We start from the raw sequence: 18,974 nt of genomic DNA on the forward strand, positions 1-18,974 counted from the left end.
CACATTCATGTCTTCTAGACTGACAGGATCCAGACTTGTGTTTTCTTAATGGACATGATCCAAGTCAAATTGATGTCTTCCAGGCTAACATGGTTGAGACTTCTGAGCATATCTTCATTGTCAAGAATCTTCCAGACTGACCTGGACCAGGCTCATGTCTTCGAGACCGATATGACTTTCTGGAACATATCTGCAATCGTATTTAATCCTCCTGTGGTCTAGACTTAATTATTCTAGATGACATGCTCCAGATCTATGTTGTCTAGACTAACATGGACCAGACTAGTTTCTGCATCGAGGCGAAACTGAGCAGTCTTCTGGGTTGACATGTTTTTCTGATGAGCGAGATATTCGTCATGTAGTTTAGACAAACTTGGTCCAGACTTGTCTTGTCATGTGCATGTCCTCTAGATTAACTTCATCCACACTCATGTCTACTAGACGAACATGATCTAGACTTAGTGTCTGCATCGAGGCAAAACTGAGCAGTCTTCTAGGTTGACATGTTTTTTCTGATGAGCAAGATATTCATCTTGTAGTCTAGACACACTTGGTCCAGACTTGTCTTCTTGAGTAACCTGGCCCAGGTGCATGTCCTATAGATTAACTTCATCCACACTCATGTCTACTAGACGAACATGATCTAGACTTAATGTCTGCTAACAAGTTCTTGATGTGTTTTATTCTCATGTTCACAGTCTCGTGATGTAGAATCCTGTCCATAATATCGTTGTAATCTTTCAATCCACCTGCAGCCAGCAGCGTGTGCCAGCAGGACACTGTCTACTTATTGTCATGAGTACGGACGAGGACGCGCGCTGGTTGGAGTGGGTTACCAAACAGTTTGAGAGCATCGCAGGAGATGACAAAGAGATTGACCTGGACGAGTTTAAGACCGCTCTCAAGGTCAAAGAGGTCAGTCCTGTGGTATGTGGCTGTCTTGTCATTGAACTGTGGTGTGACACTCCATGTGACCCGCGTGTCATAGTCTTTCTTCGCTGAGCGTTTCTTTGCGCTCTTTGACTCGGACGGGAGCAGCTCCATCAGCCTGGACGAGCTTCTGGAGGCTCTAGACCTGCTCATCCATGGCAGCGAGACTGACAAGCTCAAGTTCCTCTTCCAGGTCTACGACGTGGATGGTGAGAAATGCAAGAACCTACAAGTACATGGCCTACTAACAATACTAAGAAGGAGGGGGTGTCACCTAGGAAGTGGTTCAATTGATCCGGACGAGTTGCGCACAGTTCTGAAGTCGTGTCTGCGTGAGAGTGCCATCTCGCTCCCGGAGGAGAAACTGGATGACCTGACCCTGGCGCTCTTTGAGTCGGCCGACAAAGACAACAGCGGCGCCATCACCTTTGAGGAGCTCAAGGCCGAGCTGGAGAACTTTCCAGAGGTGATGGAGAACCTAACCATCAGGTGGGAAAGTTCTCTCAATGATGGAATGGTTGCCGAGGGGGCGGCAGGTCAATAACCATTGCCATCGACCTCGTCAGTGCTGCCAACTGGCTCAAGCCTCCAGAAGTTGACCAGAAGAAGCGCCAGACTCCTCGCTACCTGACCCGAGCCTACTGGCACAATAACAGTCGCAAGCTCCTCTTCCTGTGCGGCTATGCCTGTCTCAGCCTCGTGCTCTTTATCGGCGCTGTCCTGCAGCATCGCCACGGCAGCGCCTGCTACATGCTGGCTAAAGGCTGCGGACAGTGTCTCAACTTCAACTGCACCTTTGTCATGGTAACGTGCGATGGGAAGTGTGCTTGGCCAGACAGGAAGTGGTGTTTTTCCTATCATAATAGCCTTTCTTTTGCAGGTACTGATGCTGCGTCGCTGTCTGACATGGTTGCGGGCCACATGGGTGGTGAGGGTCTTTCCTCTGGACCAAAACATCTTGTTACATCAGATTGTGGGCTATGCCATCCTGGGCTACACTCTCGTACATACCACCGCACACGTACTCAACTTTGGTAAGTACAGGCTAACTACACTACATAGGAACAAACGCACAAGAGAAACTGTGTGTGTTTGCGTGCTTCAGCCCAGCTGTCAAATCACAGCGGCTTCAGTCTTTGGGAATACTTGCTCACCACACGGCCCGGGATCGGCTGGGTCAAGGGAACGGCTTCGCTGACAGGAGTGGTTCTTCAGGTGGTGATCTGCCTCATGGCGCTGTGCTCCAGCACCTTCGTACGACGCAGTGGCCATTTTGAAGTAAGATGCCATCGCGATGCTGTAGGGGTGATCGCCTTGCTGTCGTCTACGCCATCAAGTGTTTCTATCTTAACCTGGCAGGTGTTCTACTGGTCTCATCTGTCCTACGTGTGGGTGTGGTCACTGCTCATGGTCCACTGTGCCAACTTCTGGAAGTGGTTTGTGGTTCCGGGACTGCTCTTCCTGCTGGAGAAGATCATTGGAATTGCTGTGTCCCGCATGGGAGGTCTGTACATAGTTGAGGTCAACCTGCTGCCATCCAAGGTGATGACCTCTGTGACATCATTGCATTAGCAGCTCTGCACTAAAAAGTCAACGCTAACGTGTGGTGTCGCCGCCATGCAGGTTACTCATCTGGTCATCAAGCGCCCTCAGTTTTTCCACTTCAAGCCAGGAGATTATGTCTACATCAATATTCCGGTCATCGCCAAGTACGAGTGGCACCCGTTCACCATCAGCAGCGCTCCGGAACAATCGGGTATGTCTTTCGGGACAACCGCATGTGTTTCTTGCAGTCTAGGAGTTTTTTTGTTTTTTTGAGCTCGTTTACATGATGACCTTTGAACTGCAGATAGTCTGTGGCTGCACATCCGCTCGATGGGTCAGTGGACCAACCGCCTGTACGAGTACTTCAGGCAGCCTCAGAGTCCAGCGCCAAGTCAGAGGAGGCTGGCAGCGAGCCTGCGTAGCAGACAGCTGACAAAGACTCCGGTACAAAAACACTCAGGGAAAAACACTCCACCACTTCTTCTTCATGACTGTCTTCCTGTCCCCCTCCAGGATGACTTGTTCAACTCACCGCAATTTAACGGTGTCGTGGCGTCCAATGACGACGACACTGTCGAGTTGACCATGTATCGTCAGAACGGTTCCCGGACCAGCGCCTCCCCTGTGACCTCGGTGCAAGATCCTCTTTCTTCAGATGAACTGGGGCCTGCAGAAAGAGGCGAGGCCCCGCCCATTAGAGAGGTAGATCACGTGACTGATCAGAGCCAGTCAGCCTGCTGGACCTGCTGATGCTGCTTTGTGTGCTTCCGAAGGTTTCTGCAAAGTTTGGCGAGAATCACCGCTTCTGCAACATCAAGGTGAGCAAAATATTTCATTTGACCACTTTGACCCTGAACATGTGACTTCCTTCATGTCACGCATCAGTGTTATGTGGATGGACCCTACGGAACCCCGACCAGACAGATTTTTGCATCGGAGCACGCCGTCCTGATTGGGGCAGGCATTGGCATCACACCCTTTGCCTCCATCCTGCAAAGCATCATGTACAGGTGAGGACTTCTCCCGCCCACCATCAGCTCACCATCAGCTCACCATCAGGACACACTGTGTCTGTGGGTGCAGGTACCGCCGCAGGAAGCAGAACTGTCCCAACTGTAACTACTCGTGGTGCGAGAACATCAAGGACAGCGAAATGAAGCTCCGCAAAGTAAGTCACGCCACCGACGCCGCCTCAGCACCCCGCCAAGTATGACTCTGTATATTTGCTTGTCCCTCAGGTGGACTTCATCTGGATCAACCGTGACCAGAAGTCCTTTGAATGGTTTGTCAGCCTCCTGACCAAACTGGAGCTGGACCAGGCTGATGAGGAACCCGAAGGTGACAAGTGATGATGCCATGCCGTGATGCGGATCACATGACCGCAAACCTTTTGCTATTGTGCGGCAGGTCGCTTCCTGGAGATGCACATGTACATGACGTCCGCCTTATGTAAGAACGACATGAAGGCCATCGGCCTGCAAATGGCGCTGGACCTGCTGGCCAAGAAAGAGAAGCGCGACTCCATTACCGGCCTGAGGACCAGAACTCAACCTGGACGTCCTGAGTGGGGGAAGGTGGGAACACACAGAGCTCTCGCGAGTTGTGAGGATAGCAGTTTAAGGGGCGGAGCTAGACCCATGACCTCTTCTTTCTCACGTTGTACGCAGGTATTCCAGAAGGTGTCGGAGGAGAACAAGGGCAAAGTTCATGTGTTCTACTGTGGTTCTCCTGCGCTGGCCAAAGTCATCAAAGCTCAGTGTGAAAACTTTAGCTTCAATTTCTACAAGGAAAATTTCTGAGGAAAGACTCGTTCATGGGGCAACAAACAGTAGGGGGCACCACTTGACTGGTCTAAGCAATGTGGACGTCCAACATTTCAGTGCCTTGCTCAGAGGATGCCAATTACATGGGTCTTTTCACATGAATGAATGAACTACTGCCAACTTGACTCGCTTCCCTGGATTGGCTGCTTTTTGACAGCACTACCACTAATAGTTAGCCTAAATTAGTCTGCTTTATTTACTCATATAGTCCATTTCAACAATTAACAATTAGCGACATCACAGTTAGCAACATTAGCAATACATACAATTAACTTTGAATACATGACAGATTGAAGGGTAAAAAGCCGAAAGAGAAAGAAGAAAACATTTTTTTGTCAAAAATGAGCAATGGAGATGTTTTCTACCCCATTTTCCTCTGTCACATTCAACATTAATGTACATAAGCATAATTGTAAAATATCTTTAACGTACAAGCTATACTAAGTAAAGTACTTTTTTTTTCAAGTAGGCACTATATGTTAGAATAAAATGTAGATACAAGTATTATTTTGTTAGTTATCACCCTTATATCCATTTGCTTAGATAATAGAGTGTTTGAATGTGCTGAAGAGGGAATGTTCCCATGACCCTGATCAGAGACCCCCAGCTACCCCCGGGTCCTGGAGGTGTCTGGAAGCGCCAGCAACAAGCCGGCAGATGTTCATGTTAATCCTGCAAGAATGTGTCAAGATAAGAACTCATAAAACAATAAAAGTAATTACTCTCACATATACACACACACATAGACAAACAAATACAGCTCGTGCAACTGACTTCCCCACCCCTCAGAGTAGGGACGACCATGTAGTAGGGACCCCCGAAAGAGAATAAAAAGAGAGGAGTGTGAACTGCATACTCAGAGTGGAGCGGCATGTCACTGGGTATGTGGTTTCACTCTCCTCGCTGCGAGTAACTTTGAATATTGTTGTCTGTCTCCTCTGTATTTCTGTATTTAAGTGTTTTTACAAGTGTCACAGGAGTTTGAACCTGACATTATACAGAGAAGTTTAGTGTAATAAAGGTTTTCCTTCTGCTTTCTTTGCAACTTTGCTGCAATAATAAATTATTTAAATTAATCCAAAACTGATTAATTATAAAATTGTACATTTAAAGATAGCAAAACGATGTATAATATTCTTTGTATGTTTATATTGTATGTACATTTGATCAAAATGTTAAGAATTTACATTTTGCACTGTTCTGATCTTAAGGAGGTAGTTAGTAGAGCTTAAAAATACAAAAAGAAGAAACGGGAGTGAGACATAAAATATTTGAGTAAGCAATTTATTGTAAACAAGCACTAAAGTGAAATAGACTGTTCTGCTGATCAAACGTTTAAGACCCCTGCCTTTTTAAAAAGCCAAAGTTTTGGCTAAAAGTGGATTCGGTGTCATTTTTTGTCAGGTATTCACGCTGTCATGATATCTTGATGGCAAAGGCAAAAACGTTGGATTGTTTAGCTGCAGAGCAAAGCCTCTCACAGCGCGCCATCACTGCTGATCAAGCTGATCACTTCTCCAAAGATCCAGAGGGTTATGGAACAAAAAAGTCAAGTAAAAAACTGAAAAAATGTCACTGACCTTGAGTATATCAAGACACTGGACCATCCTTGGCCCAAATGAATGTTGTTAGAGAAGGGCTTTAAGAACAAGAACGTCTGAATTGTATTTTTTGTACCAGAACAACAAACATGGGACATGAGGTCCTCATGACTTCCAATGTTACTGGCAAGGAGATCCCATCTGAGATGTTATCCAGTGGAGGGAGCGCCATCATGATCTGGGGTGCTTTTTCTCCAACAGAACAATAGAGCTTCAGGTTTGTGCAGGGGTGGTGTCAAACTGGCTATGTGGAGATGTTGCAGGGGGCATCGCTCGTGACTGAAGGCCCTTGTCTGTGTGGTAATGACTGCCTTGTTCAACAATGCTGCAGGTCACAATGGCTGCCTGACAAATGTCTTCTACCAGAGGAATATCATCACTCTTTTGACCCATTCTGAATGTTCCCCGGATCTGAATCCAATTGGCAACATTTGGGGATGGATGGTAAGGAACGTTTACAAAAACACACATCCGTTCCAGACAGTGGATACTCTCTGTGAAGCCATCTTCATCACCTGGAAACACCGGCATCAAGGATGCTCAAAACGATTTTTGAGGTGATTCAAAAATAATGGTGCAGTTACTTTTTACTGAGTCCTTTTTTGAACATTTTATTTCTATTTTGAGCAGCTGGTGGTTGTTGGCAATAAATTGCTCACTCAAAAATGGCCCATGCCTTCTTTTTGCATTTTGTTTAGAAACTTAAGATCCAACAATGCAAAATGGAAATGTTTTCTGTTTTTCAACTGGTCTTTAAATTTTAATCAGGACATAAAACATAGAGAAATGGTGATGATGATAAATAATAATAACACAGGTTATATACATGGATATAGTGGTAAATGTTTGGAGCCTCCTCTCCTAATTTTCTTAAAAATTTAAAATATTTTCTTAAAATCCAATAAATCAATTATTCGGGTAGTTTTTGGCTTTGTAGATTTCTAGTCCTAGTAGTCAAATGAAGAGTTGTGTAATTCCTCTCTCCCTCTGCCGTTTTGTCTGTAAGTCCGTTTCCTTTAATATTTGAATAGTTATTTAAACACATACAAAAATGTTACTTTGTTTTTCATTAGTGTTTGAAATAGGCATTTTTTTTGAATGAAACTCGGGTTTACGTTGCGTTCGATGAGTAGTAATCGGTGCTCTGTTGGTCGGCCTGCGTGCGGCTAGCAGCTAGCTAGCTACGCAGTAGCAATTCGGCTTCGAGCAGCTAGTTTAAACAGTAGACCAATGCCTTAACAACAGATTCTAATTGGCCTCCCCAAAATACGAAAGCTGTCCGTTAGCACAAGTGGACGTCGTTCTTCACGAAACAACTAAATCGCCGACCTCAGCTTTACATTTTTATGTCCGTTTCGGTCGAAGCCAGCTAAGTGGCTAACGACCGCAGCCCCCAAATATGAAGAAAGGTAGGCCTCTGCTTTAAACATCATCTTCATCAAGACTGCTCTCATCACATCGTACACTTTTAGCGATGCTTCTCAAACTTTCAATGCCAAAAGTCGTGTTTTAAAGATAAAACTGTTGAGTTTAACGCTAAGAAGTAATGTAGCTGCTTGAAAACCAGTGGGATTTTTTTCTTTCGAGCGGGTTTCAATCGACGAATATTTATTGTTGTTTTTTTATGGCAGATAATGTGATGTTTACATTGAAATGATATGTTTGCTTATCGCATCAATGTGAAAATATGACACCTGTGTTTTTTGGCTTGATCTGTGATGAAGTGCATCACTATTGGATGGAAAGAAGAATCGCATAATTTTAGTCAGCAACGCTCTGGATTAAATGTATATAACATAGGAATCAACAATCAATCTCAATTCGCCATGAAAGTACAGTATAGTCTTTTTAGTCAATCAAAAGGTAATACTATTAATAACTAGGAATTTTTACATTGTGCTCTTTTCCAAAACATTGAAGTTGACTTGACTGCATACCCTTTCTTGCTTATATATTTCTAGTCATTGATTTTGTTGGAGGCGTTCTCGTTTGTCTGTCCTGCGTCCCACATTTCAGAGACTCCAATAAGGACTGTCCTCCGATAGTCAAAGACTATGCAGCATATGTCCACGACTGCCTAACTTGATTCATTGAGTGAAATCCAGCTTCTTTGTCACTTTGTGTCCATCACTGAACATTTTATTTCTCTAGCACCAATTGAAGACACAAATTCTGTCGTCATGGTGTGTGGAGCAGGTTGTCAAAAGACAGAAAAGCTAGTGAAGACCGCATGAGCAAGAACTTTTTTGTGACGGAGCCGAGTAAATATCCCTCCAAGCCTAGAAGTGCCCCAACAGCACAAAGGCAATAACAGTGATCCCGTCCCACTCCTTCCTGTTTAGACAATATGGCAGCCTGAGGAGCGCTTCAGGATAGTTCCAAATTTAAAAGGCGCCAGCTTGATGACTTTTGGTTCTGGCAAGTAGCAAATGTCATTAAAGGTCATCTTTTAATTTTAAATAAGATGCCCCACAGTAGTGTATTGGAAGTGTACGGTACCTTTTTAAAAGCGTCTCATTGTGTGTTTGTGTGTCCAGTAGAAACTGGGTCCGATCAGGACGCCGTAGAGCTTCCAGTCGTGTAACGGCACCCTGTACTCCCCAACCCGACTTGTCCAGCCTAGACACGGTCGACAACTCCTATCCCGATCATGGCCTCTTGTCCCAGGAACTCTGTACGCATCCTGTCCAGGCGGGAGCGTGGCTGGCAGACCTGCGGCTCACAGCGCCTCCTCCAGCTGCTGGTGGAGGAGAAGGTGCGCGGGATGAAGTGGCAGAGTCAGGTGAGGATGCCGTCGTCTATATCTTTTGGCCTCCTGCTGTGCTAATCAGCTTCCTATTTGGGCACAGAAAGTGGAGCTACCTGACAGCCCGAGATCCACCTTCCTGTTGGCCTTCAGCCCTGACCGGTGAGGACAACACACAAGGAAAACAATCTTTATGCGAGGCATGAACACACACGTCTTTCGCTTTTCTGGATGTTTTAAAGATATAAAAACAGATAGAAAGCGACAGCTCAGCTACACCCATGCCGTTTGCTGAGAACACTATTAAAACACCCACAAATACCTGTAACATGTTTTATATACATTCTTTAACCATGTAAAAACAGCTACATTAATGATAACATGTAATACTTGCAGCCTAGCTTCCCAAAGTGGGGTATGCCAATTGTAATAAAAATAAAAACAATTAGTGCCAAACACTCAAAATTACGAGTGTGCCTGAATGCCTCAGGCACAATGGGAACAGAGCAGAAAGCAGTTGTTTTGTTTATACTGGTGTTCCAATCACAGCATGGTGCAGTGGTGAAATTAAATGAAATATGCAGAACACCATTAAACCATAGCCATCGTGCAAAGCTCCCATACAAATGGAAAAATGCCAACATCAAACTGAAATAATATATATAATATGTAGGATGATTACTTATCTATTTATCAGGGAAAAATGGGAAAATATCAAAATGTATCCATGCAAAATATACATGTTTGACCTGGAATTACTATAAACATAATTAACCAATTCATTATGTTCAGTATTTCAAGTTCATTCATTCATTTTCAATCGCTTATCCTCATGAGTGTCGCGGGGGTGCTGGAGCCTATCCCAGCTGTCTTTGGGCGAGAGGCGGTGTACATCCTCGACTGGTCGCCAGCCATTCACAGGGCACATATAGACAAACAACCATTCACACTCACATTCATACCTATGGACAATTTGGAGTCACCAATTAACCTAGCATGTTTTTGGAATGTGGGAGGAAACCCACGCATGCACGGGGAGAACATGCAAACTCCACACAGAGATGGCCGAGGTTGGAATATTTCAAGTTAATTAAGATAAATGGTATATGTTTTATAAGTGTGCAGGAGTAGGGGGTTCATGGCTTCAGGTCAACTGTCTTTTTTTTTGCCGTGTGGTGGGAAGAATGAGGAAGTGTGATTGTAGCCCTCCTCCTATTCAAAGGAAGAGTGTACGACCTTTTCTTCCTTTTGTGTCGCAGCAAATAATACAACACAATTCTTCTTCTTCAAGAAGTAGACGGCAAGTGTCACTATGTTGGAAGTTGAGTAAACAATCTTCCGCTCTAGTTTGGTATCGTGATAGAAACAAGTTTTTGATACACTGTATCAAATATGAGTATAAAATCACACATGGTCTCTCGAGCAGATCTCTGTGCCAATTGTTTGTGCGGAAAGTATAACACAGCCTTAAGACAGTTACAAACGTAGAAAATGGGATATGTTGATGCTATGTAATTTGTTGCTCCTGAAGGACCCTCATGGCCTCCACGCACGTTAACCACAACATCTACATCACGGAAGTCAAGACTGGAAAGTGCCTCCATTCTCTGGTGGGCCACCGTAGAACCCCCTGGTGTGTGACCTTTCATCCCACCATTCCTGGACTGGTGGCCTCCGGGTGCCTTGATGGTGAAGTTCGCATCTGGGACTTGCATGTGAGTAGCCGAGGCGGAAACTCCATCCGTGTATGTCGCCTGCCATTTACAAAAAAATGTAGTTTTATGGTGTAACGTTGCCTAGTGTGCTATAGATGTTGACGTGAACATTAAGATTGTGTGTGTAGGGCGGCAGTGAGAGCTGGTACACTGATGGCAACATAGCTATTGCCTCGCTGGCCTTCCACCCGACCGCTCAGCTCCTTCTCATCGCCACCAACAACGAGCTGCACTTTTGGGATTGGAGCCGACCGGAACCGTTTGCCGTTGTCAAAACAGGCAGTGACGCTGAGCGAGTGAGGTGGGTGTGACGTGACTAGTGCCCCCTCGTGGACCTGATTGTTTAACACACACACAGGAGAGGGCTCGGACATCATGCTTATTCACAGCTTGTGCATGGAAACAAACATGCTGGTTTTACAGATGACATGTAAATGATTGTTGTTGTATGACAAAGTTTTGTAAATATGTTTGCCACATCAGGTTGGTGAGGTTTGACCCGCTAGGTCACAATCTGTTGACGGCCATCGTCAATCCGTCCAATCAACAGGTGAGCCCCTCTTGGTGGTGGTATTTGACTGGCAGCATGCAGCGTGGTCCTTGTGTTGGCTCCAACTTGTGGTGTCTTCCAGAATGAGGACGAAGCTGACGTTCCCATGGATAGTGTGGAGATGCCCCACTTCCGCCAGCGTTCCTTCTTACCTCAACCCGTTCGCCGCACTCCCATCCTCCACAACTTCCTGCACATACTCTCTTCCCGCTCCTCGGGAACGCAGGGCCCGGGGGAATCGCCCCGCCCACTCGGCGACAATGTGGCTCATTCAGGGGAGTCTCCTGGCACCCCCCTTGCCCCGTTCCCCAACACGGAGCGCGGGCCTTCCTTCCTCGGTTGCACCCGCTTCCTGGGCATGGTGTGCATGTGCAGTCAGTGCTCGACCAATCCCGGCCCCTTGCTGACTGGTACCGCTACTACCGGGGCGACTTCGTCCGACCCTCCCCAGCCCCCCACTTCATCATCCTTCTCATCAGCGCGCACAGAGCCCAGGCAGCCCTCAGAACGCCCCTCGGCCTTTACCTCGGTCTACTACAGTGCCGCCACTTCTCTCAATGCTCCGCCTCCTAGTGGCATGGAGCCGAACTCCGCCACCAGACAAGGACCAGACTGGACTCACGATTTGCTAAGCATGAGGGACGGCCCAGGGATGCTGCCCCCCAGAACCTCCTCCTCTTCCTCGGTCAGCCTCTTATCGGTTCTGCGTCGCCAGGATGGCTCCTCCCACTCCCCAGTGTACACCTCCGCTAGCGATGGGCGGGGCTTCCCCCAACAGGGAGATGCAGGATCTCGAGACGGAGCCAACACCAGCAGCGGTCACCACCCCTTTTGGGATGGCACCCGGAGCAACCCCGCCTCCTTTCGCAACGTGTTGCGGTGCAACCTGAGCCGCTACTTTCTGGAGTTTGACCGCATGCAGGACCTGGAGCCACCACTAGGGGGCATGGTCAGCATGGGGGAGGGAACCCAGGAGCAGAGCCAGGAGTTGTTGAATAACAATGTAGACGCAGACCGTGCAGGACCCTCGTCATCCTCGTCATCCCCCACTATCATCCATTACCAGCCTCCTCTCCCTCCTCCTCCCTCTACACCCCACCCCATGGAGAACAACGCCACCTCCAGCTCCCACGGCCACCTGAACCGCTGCCGGGCGTGTCACAACCTGCTGACCTTTAACCACGATTCTCAGCGCTGGGAGCGCACGAACCAGACGTCCTCCATTTCCTCCTCCAATGTCCAGCAGCCCTCCTCATCCTCTCCCTCTTCGTCCTCTCCAGCCTGGCAAGAAGATGCTGGCAGGGGCCCTTTGGACGGGCAAATGCAAGCCACAAGGGGACCTCTGGAGAGTGGACAGCGTCCTCTACCTGCTGGTGGAGCAGTACCAGCAGTGGCCTTCCCTCTGGTCTCGTCCTCCAGCCAGCCCGCAGAGCAGACCGTGGGTCTGATGTACAACCAAGACACGGCCCAGTGGGAAAGGGTGTATCGACAGGCATCGCAGGCCAGACCCCCTGATCCCCCAGAGGCCTTAAACCAAGAAATGCCTGTGGACCCCCCAGACGAAGACTCCCTCCGGAGGTACACTTTCAAAGTAATTCTCGTGTTTTTAGCCGCATATGAACACAACCCCTTTTCTGTCTGTCATTCAGGAGACTTTTAGAATCTTCCCTTATGTCTCGCTATGACATGACAGGATCTAGAGACCACCCAATCTACCCTGACCCAGCCAGGTATGCTAACACACACATGCTAATAGATATTTTCTTGTTTGAAGCACACTTGTCCTCTGTGCTATACAGGCTCTCCCCTGCAGCATACTATGCCCAAAGAATGATCCAGTATTTGTCCAGGCGGGATAGCATTCGTCAGCGCTCTCCTCGGTACCAACAGAACCGTCTGCGAGCCATGTCTTCATCTTCTGATGGACCGGCCAGTAATGCCTCCAACTCCATGGACAACACTGACGTTGACTTTGATGAGCTGGAGTGAGTCCAGTCTTGTTGCTGGCTGTGGTTTGTGTATGTGTGTGTGGGAGAGACTTCTTTTAATTTGACTTGTGTTTCAGTGATAACGGCGTGCGAGCACGACACAGTACTCCCCGAAATGCCAGAATGTCAGCGCCGTCATTGGGTCGCTTTGTTCCAAGGTAAGTTTGTGCTCATTGTGCTTGCTAAGGTGTGATTCAGTTCTCACAGTTGTGTACTGTTGGTACAGAACTGTGGTCAATTTAATATGTACACTGCCTACTTAATTTCTCAGGGTCCTAAATCCATTACTGTCATTGCTCATTTACTGGAAATCACAATTGCAGTTATCCACTTCTTCTTCTCCTCCTTTTATAATGATGATTGAGGGTCAAATGCATTTATGTGCTTAAAATGCTAAGCATAAGCGTGGAAGTCCTAGAAACACAGTCCCAAGCTTTCATCAGTGATTCTTGTCGTCCTCCAGGCGTTTCCATCTTCCCGAGTACCTGCCCTATGCCGGAATATTCAATGAGAGAGGCCAGTCGGGCCTGGCCACACACACGTCTGTCAACAGGGTGTTTGCCAGTAAATAAGCACTCTGCAGTTCAATTTAAATTGTTGATCACATGACCTGTTGGAAGTCATGATATCATTTGGTCACAGGCGCGTCCATCGGTGATGGGCAGTCTGCGGTGGCCAGCAACATCGCCAGCACCACCTACCGCCTGCAGTGGTGGGACTTCACCAAGTTTGACCTGCCGGAGATCAGCAACGGTACTGAACCTGACATTCATTCATGAGCCTTATTACCAATGGCAACAAACGTACAGCATTTGTTAAGTGGACTGGATGTCTTCCATCTTAGTTTGTTTGACTTCAGCATTCATTCATTCATTCATTTTCTACCACTTATCCTCACGAGGGTCGCGGGGGGTGCAGGAACCTATCCAAGCTGTCTTCGGGCGAGAGGCGGGGTACACCCTGGACTGGTTGCCAGCCAATCATAGGGCACATACAGACAAACAACCATTCACACTCACAATTTGGAGTCGCCAATTAACCCAGCACCCGGCCGCCGTGCATAATTGTTTTGCCATATTGGCAAACCCAAGTGATAGATGAGTCAATTTGTTTATTTGCAGCCTCTGTCAACGTCCTGGTGCCAAACTGTAAGATCTACAACGACGCTAGCTGCGACATCTCCGCCGATGGCCAGCTGCTGGCTGTTTTCATCCCTAGCAGTCAGCGGGGTTTTCCCGACGAGGGCATCCTGGCCATCTACTCTCTGGCCCCACACAACCTGGGGGAGATGCTCTACACCAAACGATTTGGTAGCCATCACGCGTTGCATCCTCTTTATCTTCAACGTCAGCGCTTACTCCATGTTTGCTCTTCTCCCATAGGTCCTAATGCTATTTCTGTTAGCTTGTCACCGCTGGGCTGCTATGTGATGGTGGGCCTAGCCTCTCGCAGGATCCTGCTGCATCCCACCACCGACCACATGGTTGCGCAAGTCTTCCGTCTGCAGCAGCCGCATGGAGGAGAGACATCCATCAGGGTGAGTGCGGACGACGATCATGATTTCACGAAAGGCAGTCATGACGTTTGCCACACAAACGCTTCCTGTTTGGATGCGCTGGCGCCACCGTTAATGCGGCTACTGCTGCTGTCTTTCAGATGGTCTTCAACGTTGTTTACCCTATGGCTCCAGACCAGCGGCGCCATGTCAGCATCAATTCTGCTCGCTGGCTTCCTGACCCCGGGATGGGTCTGGCGTACGGAACCAACAAAGGAGACCTGGTCATTTGCCGTCCTGTGTGAGTGTCACTACCTTTAGAAGTCATGAGGGACTTCCTGTTCACAGGGCCACATGTTTATCACCGTTGTCAAAAAGCAAGTTGTCAATGACATTGGTTGTACAGTTAAAGGTTTGATTATGGCCACAGTTTGACCCTAGAACAGATAACCTCACTTGAACCATGATACGTTTTGAAAGTGGACAACTTGGTTGTAAGTTTTTTTTGTTTGTTTGTTTTTTGTCTAATAAAGTTGCCTAATAAAGTGGCCACCTAGTGGAGATGTTTCCACATCACAAGTGATTGATGTAATTATCTTAATGGTCAACAGGAAGTCTGGTGCTGGTTGAAAAGATATTCAATTAACAGGGTTCAAATAAACCTCCTTCCTGTGTGAATGGCTATTAACATACGTGTTCACTGTGTGTGTGTGTTCAGATTTTACCGCAGTGATGGCGAGAGTCCTGCTGAGTCAAGCGCAGAACCTTTGTTCTCAGTCAACAACGGTGGCAGTAGCCGGACCCGCGGTTCTGAACGACCCGGGTGAGTAGTACTGAAAAACACCAGCTTGTTTCTGACATGAAAGATCTTTGACCCACGGCTTGCAATCGCTTCTTAAAGGGGATGTATTATGCTCATTTTTGGCACTTTGTATTGAGTTGTGGGCTCCTCTAGAGCAGCTACACACAATAACAAGCACAGAAAGCTTTCTAGTTCATCCAGAATCTGCACCTATTCCAGCTGTATTTCTTTGGATTTTGTGCTTCCCCTGAAAACACGCCCACTCCGCTGTAGTTGGTCACACTCGCAAATGCTTACTTATGTTGTGCTTCAAGCTGTGAATCCAACTTCATAGGAGTTGATAATAAACTGCAAAAATGTCAGCTTTTAACATCCAGCCATATGTGTTGGTTCCTGAATCCGATCCAGATGTAGAGACTGGACAGTCCGAAGTTTCTCAAGAAAAAAGGTTACTTCAAAATGTTTCCAGGGCTCTACATTAAAAACAAAAATTACTTGGCCATGGGGAATCCTTAAGGTGAGAACTACTTGCCCGAACTTGCCCCATGTAAAATAAAAAGACTGCCATAATGATATCATCTAATTTACTACATACTACCTCACACATCGTAGTAAGCAGTGATATTTATAAGTTGTGCACCACAATGAAACATTATTGAATAGACACATTTGTGTACTAGTAAAGTGTTTTTAATCCAGAAAAAAAATGCTGAATGGTCAAACAATGATTTGTGAAGCAAAGGTGAGAAAAATCCACAGAGAAATGGAAGCGCTAGATTTTGTAGCTTGTGCAAAATCAGCACTTGGTATTGGATCTAATCGGTGGTGTTTCATTGTGATCACTTCAAATTGTCACAGCAATGTGATTCACTCACCTGTGCCATCCTTTGATTTCCCGCCGCTAATAAAATACTTGTTTAGGAGGCACTGGTTCATCACTTTTTGCTGTTTTCCTTCACAAGTTGTTGAAGAATTAGACCATGTTGGCAGGGATGCCATGATAGATGTTTTCCTAGTCAAACAATCGGTGTGGGTAAAACTCGGACTGTGGACCGCGGTCTAAATAAACGATTCTGATTGGTCCATTTCAAGATTTGCAAGGATTGGTTTGCAAATTACCGCCGGATTTACGCAGTCTGTGTTTTACCAACACCCAACAAGAACCGCTTTTAAAAAAAACTCTTTGCAGTATGGCATGCCAAAGTACACTTGCCCGATGGGAATATCACTGATTGGATTTACTTGCCCCAATTTTGTTTTAACTTACCCCGGGCCATCAGTATATCGTTATTGTCGAGCCCTGGTCTCTCAATGATTAGCGTTTTCTATGGCATCTGAGACCGAGCATTTTGAGCCATCCCAAATGTCTTTGAGGGGTCACTTCCAAATGCGCAAACCTCATTATCTGTAACTTTAGCATCGTTTAACACGAGAATACAACATTCTAACTACATTTACAGGTCAGAAAAGTGGAAAAACATTATAGGTTTCCTTTAGAAACAGTAATACGTATGCATTTTGATGTAATCTTTGACTGGCGTTTGTGCAATAGATTCTACAAAAACAGCAGTACCCTCCCATCATATACAAGATCAGTGTTTTTGCAGTAGCTAGTTAACTGTGTTCCTCATTCTTGTTTAGGCCCAGTCGAACAGGATGGCGATTGGACCGGGATATGGGATTGATGAATGCCATAGGTCTTCAGCCCAGAAACCCCGCCCCTTCTGTGACATCACAAGGGACACAGACACCTGTGGTCCAGCTTCAGAATGCTGAGACTCAAACAGACGTTGCGGAGCCTGGACCCTCGCAGCTACAACCTGGTACCACAATGTCTTGTGTTGAGTGTTGGCACCTCCTTTGACTTTTTCACTGACCTCCTCTTTGTTTTTTCCTCCTTTTGAACAGCACCGCCTCCGCTCAGTGGTCAAGCAGCAGATTGTCAAATTGAGTCTCAGACCATCCGAAGTGCGGATGGTGGTCATGTTGAAGCTTCAACAGAAGTTCCAACAAGCACAGGTACACCGTCAGGAGGGAAGTGGCGTTTGTACTTTAGTGACTGGACGTTCTCTGTTACGTGTTGTTGTGTGTCTAGGTGAGCTTCTAGAGGGGGGAAGTTCAGGTGAAGATGCCATGGCTCGAATCCGCAGGCTGATGGCAGAAGGTGGCATGACGGCGGTGGTGCAGCGTGAGCAGAGCACCACCATGGCATCCATGGGCGGTTTCGGGAACAACATCATCGTCAGCCATCGAATCCACCGTGGATCACAGACCAGCACAAGGACCTCCAGGCCCGCTTCTAACCCCACTTCGTCCTCCTTAGGGTCAGTCCTTGTCAACCACCTGCAGACCGAGCCCCCTACCGCGGCCCTCCTGTGGGGCCCCCAACCGCCCTCTGGCCTTGTCCTCCCCGACGACGCGGATGACGTTTTTGAAGGAGCGAGAGCGGATGATGACTCTCTACCAGGCCCCTCCTCATCCTCCCCACTCATGTCTTCCCCCTCCCCTCACAGCAGTGGTGCTGGCCCCAACAGTTACCACGGCGGCCCCTACAGCAGGTAGTCGTCCCGTTGGACGAGAAGAGATGTGAGTGAACGGTGCTGCTCGGACTTCAGTGGCGTCGGCGTTGCACTGAAGCGCCAACATTCCTCGCCACAAAAGGGCTCCCGCTCGAACGAGTGCCGACTCGGACCCGGACTCCTATATTAAAGTGCCATGTCGCCAGCTGTTTGGTGTCATGTGACCTCGCTGCCGTGTGATGTGAATCAGCACTTGTGTGTGTGTGTGTGTGTGTGGGTGAGTTTTTGTACCATGTGATCTTTGATACCTGCGGGAGAAGACGGGACTCCACCGCTGTCAATCGCAACGACTGAAGCTCCTCCTAATGCTGCAGTTCATCAAACTGAACACCCCCCCCCTTGTATCCTGTATGTATGTATGCGTGGGTGCGTGTGTGTGTGTGAGTGCGCGCGTGCGCATGCTTGTGGCAGCTGCTTGTTGACTTAATTTATTCGAGCAAATGAAGACAAAAATAGAAGCCGACCACGCGATCGCTTTATTACTCATTTTTATTTGTAGTACTCGCTCCGTGGTTGCCACCAGTCACGTGGAAACATTGCTGGTACTGGGAATGTTGTGATAGGTTACATGGTCACCATTTAAACAGTTCAGCACCAATTAGAGTGACGTGAGTGTAAGACCTTGCCCCTCTCTTCCCCACGACTCGACTCCTTCAAAATAAAACTTGAACTGTTTCCTGTTGACTGCACAGGCACCGCTTTTACGTTTCCTCTTTTTAAGTGAGTGCGTGTTGCCGTGCTTGCACACGTACACTGATTGTGTGTGTGTGTGTGTGTGTGTAAGTGTGTAATGGACCTCTAGAAGTGCAGTGACTTGTGATTGTGCAGGTCACAAGTGTCATTTTCATGGCGACCTGGCCAAGCTCCTCCTGGCTTTACTTGATTCGTCAACACTGAACGCTCTCCTCACGGCACCGGCGCCCGCCATCATTCTTTGCTTTGACTTTTAGATGTGATGTCATTAAAGAACATTGAGAGTTAGTCTGTGCCTATGTTTTGTTTTGTTTTTTGCTTATTCTTATTTCTACACAAGTTGACAGATAAGTTGTTGACATGCATGTTTTTTTTATTTAAGAACATGTTTCCTCCTTCATGAACACTGATGTCACAACATGAGGAGGAGGAGGAGAAGAAAGGACTAGCACTACATGAATCAAGTCTTATGAGGACGAGACCACATTGAGAGCAGTGTTTCTACTT

The 18,974-nt window shown here is 47.1% G+C and overlaps 2 protein-coding genes across 9 annotated transcripts; both read left to right on the top strand.

Annotated features, from left to right (window-relative positions):
* Positions 1–787: 787 nt before the first annotated feature.
* Positions 788–5,470, top strand: nox5 (NADPH oxidase, EF-hand calcium binding domain 5). Of its 5 annotated transcripts, XM_058075420.2 has the most exons (16): positions 788–915; positions 989–1,139; positions 1,209–1,419; positions 1,497–1,734; positions 1,811–1,964; positions 2,036–2,208; positions 2,290–2,472; positions 2,554–2,686; positions 2,780–2,919; positions 2,989–3,177; positions 3,249–3,293; positions 3,361–3,485; positions 3,559–3,643; positions 3,714–3,813; positions 3,883–4,049; positions 4,143–5,458. In XM_058075420.2, exons 1-16 carry the CDS (start codon positions 796–798, stop codon positions 4,272–4,274), a joined length of 2,346 nt encoding a protein of 781 aa, XP_057931403.2. In that variant the 5' UTR covers positions 788–795; the 3' UTR covers positions 4,275–5,458. The 5 variants fall into 5 exon arrangements, with proteins under 5 accessions (XP_057931403.2, XP_057931399.2, XP_057931400.2 ...); XM_058075416.2 differs by having other exon boundaries at positions 2,780–3,177; positions 4,143–5,470; XM_058075417.2 differs by having other exon boundaries at positions 989–1,419; positions 4,143–5,462.
* Positions 5,471–7,030: 1,560 nt separating this feature from the next.
* Positions 7,031–18,755, top strand: ambra1b (autophagy/beclin-1 regulator 1b). 4 transcript variants are annotated; one of them, XM_058076257.2, is made up of 19 exons: positions 7,032–7,308; positions 8,437–8,681; positions 8,749–8,807; positions 10,177–10,360; positions 10,489–10,661; positions 10,844–10,910; positions 10,993–12,488; positions 12,560–12,640; positions 12,710–12,895; positions 12,976–13,056; positions 13,362–13,462; positions 13,541–13,651; positions 14,020–14,208; positions 14,281–14,435; positions 14,555–14,694; positions 15,112–15,216; positions 16,837–17,018; positions 17,104–17,214; positions 17,291–18,755. In XM_058076257.2, the coding sequence occupies exons 2-19, from the start codon at positions 8,550–8,552 to the stop codon at positions 17,755–17,757; spliced, it is 4,020 nt and encodes a 1,339-aa protein (XP_057932240.2). In that variant the 5' UTR covers positions 7,032–7,308; positions 8,437–8,549; the 3' UTR covers positions 17,758–18,755. The 4 variants fall into 4 exon arrangements, with proteins under 4 accessions (XP_078647581.1, XP_078647587.1, XP_078647588.1 ...); XM_078791455.1 differs by having other exon boundaries at positions 7,031–7,308; positions 12,560–12,895; XM_078791461.1 differs by having other exon boundaries at positions 7,031–7,308; positions 8,440–8,681; positions 12,560–12,895.
* Positions 18,756–18,974: the final 219 nt, after the last annotated feature.

This window comes from Doryrhamphus excisus, linkage group LG1 (assembly GCF_037039965.1).
Source record: "Doryrhamphus excisus strain RoL-2023G ecotype Guam linkage group LG1, RoL_Dexc_Guam_v1.1, whole genome shotgun sequence".
In the NCBI taxonomy this organism is placed as follows: domain Eukaryota; kingdom Metazoa; phylum Chordata; class Actinopteri; order Syngnathiformes; family Syngnathidae; genus Doryrhamphus; species Doryrhamphus excisus.